This window comes from Cyrtonyx montezumae, unplaced genomic scaffold (assembly GCF_038088225.1).
Source record: "Cyrtonyx montezumae isolate F1298 unplaced genomic scaffold, pur_monq_1.0 scaffold_10, whole genome shotgun sequence".
In the NCBI taxonomy this organism is placed as follows: domain Eukaryota; kingdom Metazoa; phylum Chordata; class Aves; order Galliformes; family Odontophoridae; genus Cyrtonyx; species Cyrtonyx montezumae.
The window spans coordinates 5,918,970-5,930,997 of record NW_027071826.1 but is presented as its reverse complement, the minus strand read 5'-3'; the positions used below and the strand labels follow the sequence as shown (position 1 = coordinate 5,930,997).

Here is a 12,028-nt window from a genome sequence, read left to right as displayed (position 1 = left end):
TTTTCTTACAAAGGCTTTCACAAGTAAGGTCAGTGGGGGTGGGTTCACTTACACCAGTTGAAAGTCTGACCTGGAAAAGAGTGATGAGGTGGTCGAGGTGCAAGAAATAGCAGGGCTAAAATTAGAGTTTTCCAAGCTTTGTCTGGAGAGAAATGAGTCTTCAAAAATATTTTTCCATATTTTCAGTGAAATATTTAAGAAATGTGGTATACCGTAAGAAAAATGAGTGTGTGTGTGTGTGTGTGTGTGTGTGGTTATCTTTAGCAGTAATGCAGATAAAGCTGCGGTGAGACAACTCACACATTGGCTTTCTGAGTTTGCAGACAGTTACAGTAATTAGTTCTTACTGGGTAATTCCCACCTCAATTTGTAACTGGTATTTATGAAGGATTCTGAATGTCTTGTCCCAGTTGCATGTTGTCACGGTTACGTCTGCAGCCGTCAGTACTGGTTCAGCCGGCAGTGTTGGTTCAGCCAACATCTGTTACCTGTTCCGGGTTCCAGTCTTTCTTCAGAATCCTTTTTGAGGGGACTGCATGAAATTTGGGAGGTTTTCAAGGTTTTGCTCAGTAAACTCCAATTTCACAGCAATATTCTCATGGCTTCAAGCTGTGGCAGTAATGGTTTTATAGGCTATCAGCTCTTTTTCTAACAATATGCCCTTATAGATATGCTCAGAAAAGCACTTAATGAAACGTTAGATGACAGCAAATACATCTGCTTTACAAAGAAAAAAAAAAAGACAGCAATGGTTACTTACTATTGTAGGTTTCCTAACAGCTATTTAAATTAGAGTAAATGATGGTTAAACTTTGGTAAATGGCAGTGAATAGCATGCCCAGTGGCTGTTCAGTCTGAGGTTGCTGCTTGTTTTTTTTGCTTGTCCAGCAAAAAAAAGACAAATGTGTTTTTCTTTTTCAGTTTTATGTATGGTGAACTGACAGACAAGAAGACCATTGAAAAAGTCAGACAGACTTTTGACAACTATGAGTCAAACTGCTTTGAAATTCTCCTCTACAAGAAAAACAGTATGTATTTATTTGTGTATGGGGTTGGGAGTGATAAATACATATTTGTTACATATATTCCTATACTAATATATGTGATACACTGTATATATCACTGTTGTGAAAGGGCAAGGGGAAATGGTTTCAGACTATGAACTTAAAAGTGGATATAAGGAACAAGTCTTTTATAATGAGGGTGGTGAGGCACTGGCAAAGGTTGCTCAGAGAAGGGGTGGGTTCCCTGTCCCAGCAGGCACCCAAAGTCAGGCTGGACGGTGCTCTGAACACCTGATGGAGCTGCCCTGTTTATTTCAGGGGGTTGGACCAGATGGTCTTTAAGGGTCCCTTCTAACTCAGGTGATTCTATGATTCTATAGCATACTATAATATGTTTAATACATGTTGTGTATATCTAAATGTACTACAATATATAGAAAATTATATTACTCTATAACAGTATATAACTATATAACAGGCTAAAATACTCATTTTGACACATATATAAATTTGGGGACAAAATACAGAGAAGAAATGGGTATTTTGGTCATCACTGCTGAGGAAAAGAGCTCATTTTTAAAGTAGGACAAGTGTTCAGACTGCCAGGGCTAGCAAGTGTTTCCTGGTATCTCAGGTCTGAATTCCTCTTTCCAAAGTATATTTAATTTTGAAGATTGTATTCCTGAAGGGAATCTGACTGGGTTAGATGAAAAGAAATTCTGAATGAAGTTTCCCCACAGGAAACATCCCCTGATGTGCACAAGTGAGGAGCAGTTCCCTGATTCTGTGAGTGGTCGCTTCCGGTGGTGGAGATGCCTCTGAGCTGTGAGGCTGTGGGAAGCAGTGGTGAGCCCTAGGGAAGAAGCTGGCTATGCCTGGTTGCCCTTTTCAATGCAAACTTGCATAAACCCTTAAAAATGTGGAAGGATACCTCAGCTTCTCAAAACGTACTCTGATGCTTTATTTTCACCTTTCTGTTTTAAACTAAGTCTTCCTCTATGTGCACTTAAATGACAGGAAGCATCTTCAGATTTCTGCAATTCTTGCTTTAAAACATCTTAGTAAACACAAATTAAAAAGAGAAGCAGGAGTGGTGCTGAAATCTGGCTGCTCCTGCAAGTACCCATGATAGCTCTCCAAGTGACCTCCTTTTTGTTCCTTGGCATATGGACATATCCCCCAGATTTTATGTCTACCTGCCCAGTTCCTAGACAAGGTACCTGGGCACCCTCTCACATCATGAAGATTTCATGGACAGACCCTTGTTTAGTTCTTTGCAGGTGATGATGCCCAGCTTTACCATGTCTGGTGTCTAGGTGATTGAAAAAGATGATTTCAGTCTTTCCCAAACTCTATCTTGTTTAACTGGGATGGTGGCTCCTGCTTGGAATAGGTGCTCTTAACCAAGTTGCTTTTCATTGTATTTAAATATAACAAATGGAAAGTCTTACCTTGGTCATTGTTCATTAACTACCCAGTTGCTTTTTTGCTTTGAGTTGCAGATTGTCTGCTTGATCTTGATGGTGTTCCAGGGATTTACTGAGCCTTTGCTTAAATCTCTAAGCCTGTACTTTCTGTAAGATATGCAGGATTACAGAATGACTTCATGGAAAAACACTCATTTTTCTTTTCAGTCTTGAGACAGTTCCCAGCTATAATATGTTGCCAGCTTCTTTTCCATTACCCAAAGCACAGAATTTCAGCCTCTTGCTAGCACCAGTAGATAGGCTCACCTTTTGGCTCCAGTTTAGCAACTGGCTTGCATTGGGTTTGCTTCCATCTGTCATATATCGAGATTTGTTCAAGAAGGTTCTTCAAGAAATTACATGCTTCTCTTCCAGGCTGAATATGAGAGCAGATAAGTAATAAATAATAGTGTCTGTTGGGATGAGTATTCAGAGGTACTCTGTAGAAAGGCTTGTGTTTATCACCTGCAGAGGCCTCAAACTACCTCTCTCCTGTGTGGAGCTTGCAGTGCTCACCAAGCACTTTCCTACCTGGTGATGCAGAAGCACAGCCTGCCTGACCTGGTGTGGTCACTGTCCCTGGGGGTGTTCAAGAACTGTGGAGATGTGGCATTGAGGGACATGGACAGTGGGCATTGTGGGGGTGATTTGCGGTTGGACTAAGATGAAGTTAAGGCTAGTGGTATTTTCCAACCTTGATTCTATAATTATCAGACTATTTTTTATTTTGTACCACAGCCTTTTCTTTCTAATTCATTCCTTTTATGTTTTCAGCAAAGGGGTATCTTGAAATTCTCAAATTCCTCTCCTATCCTCCTGTCCTTCAGCACAGCGATGATCTTTAAGAGCTATCGTTCTCAGGCAGCATCTACATGGCTGCTGCTTTCACATTGGCATTTTAACCTGGTTAGCAGTTTTCAGGTGCAGATCTTGAAGTTTGCTACAGATTTCTTGTGTTTTACTGCATTCCTTCTTACATAGTTCTCAGCTCTACCCACCTAACTATTCAGCACCCGTGTAGGCATGTACATGTACATGAATAATACTCAGGAAACCTCCTTGCCTACTTTTGAGTTCCTGCCCAGACTGCAGTTTCTACAGCACTACCTACCTTGCCTTTGTCTTTGATTTTTAGCAGTGCTGTTGTACAGGTTATTTTGCCTACTTTTGGAGCTTTTCAAAGGGTGCTGTTGAGTTGGCAGGTACAAATGAAAGCACAGCATCACTCCAGAGAGCTGGAGCACTCTTTCTTAGAATGTATGAAAGGAGCCTTTTATCTTGGGTTAGCAACTGGGAATAGAAAGAGTCAAGTAATCAGCATAATGGCTCTGGAATTACCACCAAAAGCAGTCTCCTGTCTCTCCCACCTCTCCAGTTTGCTGTCATCGAGTTACTGCTTTAATACCAATAGAGCAGTGCTGAGTTTTACCGTGAACCCTTGTGGATTTTGACCTTCCCTACAGTAGTCCTGTTTTGAATGGGTTTTGTTGCCCTCTGGGTGTCCCTCACTCAGTTCCTGGCAGGGCTCCCGGATGGATGTACATTAGAGGAGATTTGGAGGGGGCCAGCAGTGCCCTGGGATGTCAGCGAGTGAGCAGCTTGTTTCAGTGTGCCAACGCTTAGGCTGGCATTCAGACAGCTCAGGAGAAAAGCCATTATATCACCTGGCTGAAAGCATATCAAATCCAAAAGGTATTGAGCCGAGTGTGAAGGCATTTGTTGAACAGTGAGTGGAGGTGTCATAGGGCTGGGAACACGTGGGCTTGGAGTTTTGTCTGGTGGCATGCAGCACTGACATTTGTCCCTGCAGATGAACAGGGTATTTCTCAGCAAATGTTTGAAGTCTTTTAGGACATTGCCTATTGCAGAGCAGACTTGCATGTGCTTGAGGAGGCTGCCACAATGAGGAAGTGAAGGATGTGACCATAAATGCAAAATGAAATCAAATCTGCTTATTTGTCTAGTTAGGACATGCAGATTTTATGTCTGAATTAGTTTGGGTTCTCTTGAATAACAAAGTAGCATCAAGTTGGATATTAAGCATTCAGGTTGGATGTGAGGAAAAATTTATTCTCAGGATGAGTGGTGAGGTATTGGCACAGGCTGCCAAGGGTGGCAGTGGAGTCACCATCCCTGGAGGTGTTAAAAAAAAATGTAGAGATATGGCACTGAGGAAGTGGGCATGGATTGAGGTTGGTCCCTTTGGTCTTTTCCAACTTTAACGATTCTATGATATTTGAAGCATTTGTTGGTGTGCTCCATCAGTTTTGGTTTTGATGGCATTGAAAGACAGCATCACCATTTTTTCTTAACTGACTACTCTGCAGACACTAAGTTAATAAGACATGGTGAGGAAGACCAAGAGCTAGAGGGAAAGAACAGCATTTTACTTTAGGGTGTTCTGTCTATTGTTATGAACTAGTCGGATTTGTAGCGTTACCCCATTGAAATTTAAAAATGAGAATGTGTTGTTTTCCTTTGGGGAAACTGTAAAATTAAAGATCTGTGACATGTAGAAAATACCTAGATGTGATCCTAAACTACACGTCTTAGATGATGTATAAAGTATCCTTTGAACAGGCTGGGGGAAGACTGTGCTACACCACAATCCAATGTCACCTTTTTCTCTGCTCCAGGAACCCCAGTTTGGTTCTACATGCAAATTGCTCCTATAAGAAATGAGCATGAAAAAGTGGTTTTGTTCCTGTGCACTTTTAAGGATATCACTTTGTTCAAGCAACCAATAGAAGATGATTCAACAAAAGGTAAATATGAAATATACTATTAGTTTTCTGTAGTTGGTCAAGTACATGTTCAGGCTGAGTCCTGTGTCACGGCTGTGATCTGTATCTTGCTTTCAGAAATTTTTTTGTGACCTGTCAGAGTTTAAATGCCATTTTCCTGAAAGATTGATTAGAATTAAAAAGCAAATCATTGTGAGCGGAATATTCCCCAACAGTGTTTTGTCAGAGCTGCAAACCTTCCTTTCTTTGTAATATAAATGTGTCTTCACTGTGGCTGGTGCGTGCTAAAAATTGCATGATTTTGAGTCGTTATAATACTGTGTTGTTTTAGAAGACCTTCTGTAGAACTAGTACTTTCTGTTTGTCAAAAATAATGTCAACTTCTTTGTTTTGAAGTGTTGGTCTTACCTTCCTTTCTCATTCTTGGCATTGAGATTCAGAAAAAGCAGCCCATCTGGGTATGTTCTTGCTGGCCAGCAATGATGTCTGTATGACCGTGGATGTTCTGCTTGTTTTTGTTAGCTCTTACTGGTGGTGGTTGCTGAGGTGTGTGATGCTTTTATCACCTGATGACCCATCCTGCACAGACAAAATTGGTGGGGAGAAGCGCAGAGGATCTGGCAACACTCTGTGCTTTGATTGTAAGATTCGTGGCTGGTGTCTTGTGTGTTAACTTTGGATAAAATAGTGCATGCTTCCATAAGGAAGGGCATTTTTACTGTGGAATCCTTATCCCATTTTATCTAGGCAGTCACCTTCTATTTATTAATTCCTTGCTCTGTTTTTCACTTTATGCTTGTAGAAGGTTTGATTTCTCAATTCTCTATTGAGAGCCAGGTGCCTTCTAAGATGCCTTCCTTAGGATGAAGCTATCATTTGAATGCAAACAGAATTTAAACTGCTTTCTGATGATCTATAGCTAGCGCTTACATGTGCTTGGATAAGTGAAATGTAGATTGAGAAAGGCAGACATAAAACAAAAAGCATCTCTTTGGTCTATCACTAAAAATGAGATTTTTTCTTTTGCCTATAGAGTATGATCTGTACAATTATAAGATCCAGATATAGAATAACCTTCTCAGACAGCATAAGGTTTACTGCTTCTACAATTCACTTGGCATCCTGCAAATGTTCCTTTGGGTTCTCAGCCTGGGAGATTTGTTCTCTGGGGAAAGAGAGAGAGATGTTCTGGGGATGCTGAGCTCATCTCCTCCCTGTCTTGTGGCTGAGGAAGAACAGAATCCACCTGGCATCCATTATAGAAACAATATGTGTTCCTATGGGAAAGAGCAATAGCTGCAAAGTAATGTGTCTAGTGCTGTTCTCCAGTGAGGGGAACCATTAATTACAGTGTCAGGTATTAACTATCAACATTGCAAAATATGGTCAGCAGCAGCCAGATGGGTTTGACTGCATGTTTGAAGAGCTCTTACTTCTCTAAAAGTTGTACTTAAAAGCTACAGCCAAACAAAATGAACAACAAACAGTACAGCTGCATCTGCCTTAAGGCTTACAATTGGAGTCCTAAGAATTTCCTCAGTGTACTTTGATTACAACACTGATTAACACTGATCAATACATCCAGCAAGCTCCATAATTACAAACCATTGACCTGATTTTTTTCTTCTCCTTTTGCATATTTTCGTCTATTTTTTGCTTAAATCAGAGTTTCTTTTATATTGGAAATATACAGAAAAATGGTATTCAAATATTAACAACATTTCACTGCTGGAGAAACAGTACTATTGCATTACTGTCTGCATTTCAACTGGGTTGATCCACAGGATCCCACTGCACTGGGATCACAGCTTTGTTTTGTTAGAGGTAGTGCTATAAGATATGCATAATTCATTGTCCTTGCAGATAACATTACAGTGTGCTTAGAAGCTGTCAGGCCACTTTCTTTTTGAATTATGAGATTGGTAAACATATACATTACAATGTAGGGGAGAAATTTTCAACTTCTGTAAAAAAAAAAAAAGCATTTTAATAGAATAGTGCTGCTAAGTGCTGGGATTTGTCATTGGAAGAGCTATTAAGAACAATAACAAAAAAAAGATTTTTCTTCAGAAATTCTGCCAGGACCATGCAATACATAATACATAAGTAACTATGGTGCAGATGAGTTACTGTCTATTACATATGGGAGCAGTAAATTTGAAATAAAAAATTCAAGAGACATAAAATATTGATGCCATTATGCAATAATCTCCCCATAGATGCATTCTGCACTGTTCGAAGGTATGTTGCTTTGCTGTGAAGCTTCAGTGTATCACATTCCTATGAGGTACAAGGATTTGGTATTAAAATCATTGCAGTGGGTGTAGCTATAGGGTAGGATGTCCGCACGTCACTGAGTGGTTGTGTTTGCTGGACCCACTTGTGGCTGCAGAATATCCTCCTTGCTTGGGCAGCTGCTGTTGTAGGGAACCAGCAGCGGTGCCTCCATGATGAGGATGCATATTTGTTCAGAAGTATTGGGATCTCGTCCTGTTTGAAAACAGGGCATTAAACCAAAATATTGATCTTATTGCAAAGTACCTTGCAAGGCAGAGGTTTAGCTCAACATAGGCTCAAAACCATTATTGCTGAAAGGCTTAGCAACAGAAATCTAGTTGACATCACAGCGACTGGTCCTGTGGGAAGGAGGGGAGCTGGAGAGGGGTGGGGCACTGTGACAGATGTCAATGTGCTCATGCTGTCAGAAAAAAAAGGAGGAGGAACAGGGGGAGGGGGCTTTGCTTGCAGGAGGGGAGCAAAAGGGGAAAAATGTTCCAGGTCACCTGGCAGGCTTTGAATTTGCTGCAATCCCGAAAACTTTTGAAGCTTACTGGACTGAAAGCATGACTGGAGGAAAGGGGTACTTAAAAATTACCCTCCTCTGGTAAAATACATCATCAGAGATCAGAAACCTAATTTTCTGATTGTACAGTGAGTACAGCAGTAAGGATGTGACTGACTTGTTTTCCTGTTGTGCTGCTATTTATCGATGTTGAGTGATGTGCAGGAGACCTATCATGTAGGGTACTGTTATTAAACACAGAACAGTATATTTGTTATTCTGCTAATCCAACTGATACAGAGCTGTTAAGTGCCTTGGATTGCTCCTGATTCTCCCCCCACTCCTCCAGCAGCATGCATATACTTCTGAAGGGTTTGCAAAGTGTAGAAGAAGCAGTTAAGGCAGTGATAACAAAAGATATCAGTGATGCCCTGGATGTGTTTACTCTTGGATGAAGATGCCACCAGCAGTTGTGCAGGTGCAGAGAGAAGGGACGAGAGCTGTATGTTGTCTTGTCTGATGGTTTGTAGCACCCCAGCTCGTGAGTTGGTGTCTGTGTGGGTTGTGATCTGTGGTAGTGTGGAAGGAGAGGTGTGAGGACTGGTGATGGGGCAGGAGGTACTGCAGGAGCTGGTGGTGGTCACCAGGACAATGCCTTATTTGCTATTTAAAGAGCTGTGCTGAGTCTTCTGTGCTTTTTCTTTCCTTGCACCTCTGGTAATTTGAACATTTATCTGATCTGGATTCAGTACCAGGCAATAGGTCATATCTGTGGTGGTGGAGAACCGGCTCTCCAGGTGCCTGGGCTTGAATGTCTTACACAGCAGAGGTAGAAGGCCATTACAAGCATATGAAGGTATTTTCTTCCAGAGCATAAAGCCCAAAGAATCTTCTCTTTTATGTTTGTGCCATTGTACGGTCACAGTGGGATGCTTTTATCAGCTTGCTGTGCTTTTATTCTGTCTTTACCCAGTGGTCTTTTAAAAGCATCTGAAAGCATTCAGCCCCTCCAAAGATACACAATGGTAATAATCTTATGTTTATTTGTCAAAAAAAAAAAAAAAGCCATTTTTCTAGGCCCTAACTATTAGGAGGGCAAATTGGTCCACTTAAAATTTTAACACAGTTTGAAGCCAAGAGTGCTGTAGATTACACTAAACTGTAAGCTTAAGGAAGGAAAAAGGAAAGAGACTGGTTTTTTTGTTGTTTTTTTTTTTTTTTTAGGTTATGGTGAAATGCCACCTAGTTACACAATAGCTTTATTTCCTTTGTTATCACCAGTGAAAGAAAAACGTGGCCTCCAGGTAAACTTGAAAGTTTGTTTGCCTGTGATTCTCGCTGGTTGTCTTGAGATTCTTTTGAGGGAAGTATCAAGCTTTTCTGCAGCTGCAATTGGTTGGGAAGTTCCTGTCGATACTGATGGAGATGGGATGCTGGATTAAGGTGTAACAGTGTGCTGATGAGGCTCCTACAACTGTGTGCCCTTAACAGATGGGATCAGAAGATGGCACAGCAGTTATCCTAAAGGGTTTTTTTTTCACGTGGTATTGCCAGACTTTGATAATCAAGACTGTCTGGGACAGTGCTGTACTGCTTCCAGTGATATAACTCTTTCTGGTTATATAACTCCATATAACGATACAACTCTATCTCAGAGTGTGACAGGGCTATAAAAAGTGTGCTAGTTGCAGAAATATGCACTTATGCTTGCTAATCCTTGCTAAGCCTATAATTCTGATCCTTTTTTATCTTTAATAAGTGCCAGTTATTAAGCATATATAACTAGTTGCACATGGGAAATTTTTTCCTTGAGGGGGTATCAATCCGAGTGATAATAGAAGTGGGTGGAGGGATTAGAGCATGAAAATGAGGTTTCTACCTTTAGCTGAAGCACAGTGTACCCTGTTGAATATATCACCTTGACAGTAATCCATCACAGTAATTTAATAGGTCACAATTTGGATATCCTTTCCACGTGTTCGTTGCACTTTCCCATGGCTGTAATTACAAGCGTTTTGGTGCTTAATAGAACCAAGTGCAGTTTGTTCTGTTGTGGTTTCCCATTGCTCTGCTCTTCAGAGCTGCACCCCTAAGTGTCTTCACTTCTGGCTCTGTTCTCTCTTGAGACCATCTGGCCCATGAGAAAGGATATTGTGCAAGATGACATAGAAGCGGTCATCTGCCTAGGCACTAGGTGGACTTTTGATGGAAAGAGCAGACAACTCCTAGGAATTTTGCTAGTATACAGTATCTCAGTGTTTGAAACCATCCATTCTGGAAGTACACAGCTTGCTCGTAAGTTGGAAGACCTTCTGAGGCTCCCACTCCTGTTCCTGTAGTTCGGATGTCCCCATTAATGCCTTTGGTGATGTTTTAGTGGCAAACTTAGCAGTGACTGCATAGGCTAAGTAGTCACCAAAATATTTTTAAAAGTTTAAAACTTTTAAACTTGATATTAGGGGTGATGCTCCCAGGACTTAGTTCTGGCCCCTGCTCTTGCTTCATCACTGTGATGAAGGACAATTTTCATATCCAGTGCTGTTTGGTTTCCTTCACAGAATTCAAGTACATTTCTGAATCTGATACTGTCTTTTGAGGTCTGTGTGTGCTCTATTAACAGCCCAGGAAGCATATTAAATGTCTGTAGATTTCTAGTAATATAATGTGCAATGAAAAAAAATCTCAACTGGAATCAAACATAGCCCTGTGAGAGATTGAATTAAACTGGAATTTGATAGAAGCAACTGTTTGTAGTTGGATACACTTTTTTTGTTGGAAATTGAACGTTCATAAACCTTATATAAAATAACTATAAATACAGTGGAGTTAAGGTTTTTTCAGATTCTAATCTGTTTATTACAGGCTATTATATTTCTCTAAGCTACTTCATTCCTCAGCCCATGAACTATACCATCCATTTCAAAATCTATAGAACTCTGAACAGATTCCTGTGTGTCATTTCATGTTTTTCCTCAATTTTTCATTACACTTATGGCTTTAAAGAAAGTGTTATATTTAAATTAACCTGGCTGCAGCTCCTTGCAGTGACAGCATCTTAAAAATTTTTTCCACTCTACTTAAAAAAAAAAAAAAAAAGTTCCATTAAGGCACTTCCAGATGTAATCAAACCATCCCTCAGCCTCCTTTAGATAAAATAAATGAGCTGAGCTCTTTAAAGCTCTATCTAGCCTGAATTTGAAGGTCTGGTGATGGCAGATACCAGTGTTTCAGCTGCATTTAATCCAGCTCATTAGCAGCAGTTGGGATGAAGCTGGTAGCGTGGATTTAAGCTCGCTGGTTCCCAAATACATTTCTGCAGCTTATTATGTATTGAAGCTAGGTATTGCTCATATTGCTCAGCTTCTCCATGTTTAGCTCTAGCTATTGCATTTCTCAAGAGTAGGTGACTTTTTGCCAGAGCAAACGGCATATGGAATTGCTCATCTGCTAGGACCTCTGGGTCCTTTACAGAACTGTTCTTGTTAGGGAAGGTTCCCCTTCCCCTGCTGTAAATACAATTTGTATCACTTTCACCTACATACCTGATGTCAATGTAAAACATGTTGTATTGGTCCAGGCCTAGTTATACAGCACATCATCCTGCTGAACATTCCTCTAATCTCTCTATTGTCTGGCATTTTATCAGTGTTTTTTATAATGACTTTCAAGCCATAATGCTTTTAGAAGGGGATCTGCTCACTTGGGTCAGAAAGGCTCTCAACAACGTTTTACTACTTTCTACAACCCCTCCTTTAACATCTGGCAGGTATCAATTTCTTCAGCCATTTAACCTGAGTTTTACTGAACTGCATACCCTTATTTTGCCAGGAGTGTCATGCAGTGTCAAGTCAGCAATGACTGCCATACAGGAGGAGCTGGGAGAATCTTCCATGTTCAGCAGTTCTATCTGTCTGGTGCATTTAGCCTCTAGCTTGGTCACGGTGATTGACCGTCTCTCTGAAACCAAATTTATACTCTTATCAAATAACGAAATTAACATTGCTGTGCATTGTACGTCATTCCATATTGACA

The 12,028-nt window shown here is 40.6% G+C and overlaps 1 protein-coding gene across 2 annotated transcripts in view; it reads left to right on the top strand.

Annotated features, from left to right (window-relative positions):
* KCNH5 (potassium voltage-gated channel subfamily H member 5) overlaps nt 1-12,028 on the top strand; it is a 140,211-nt gene that overhangs the window by 17,959 nt on the left and 110,224 nt on the right. For both annotated transcript variants that reach the window (XM_065755665.1, XM_065755664.1), the window contains exons 3-4: nt 922-1,028; nt 5,107-5,235. In XM_065755665.1, the coding sequence (XP_065611737.1) occupies nt 922-1,028; nt 5,107-5,235 (236 nt within the window). The remainder of the gene's footprint in view (nt 1-921; nt 1,029-5,106; nt 5,236-12,028) is intronic.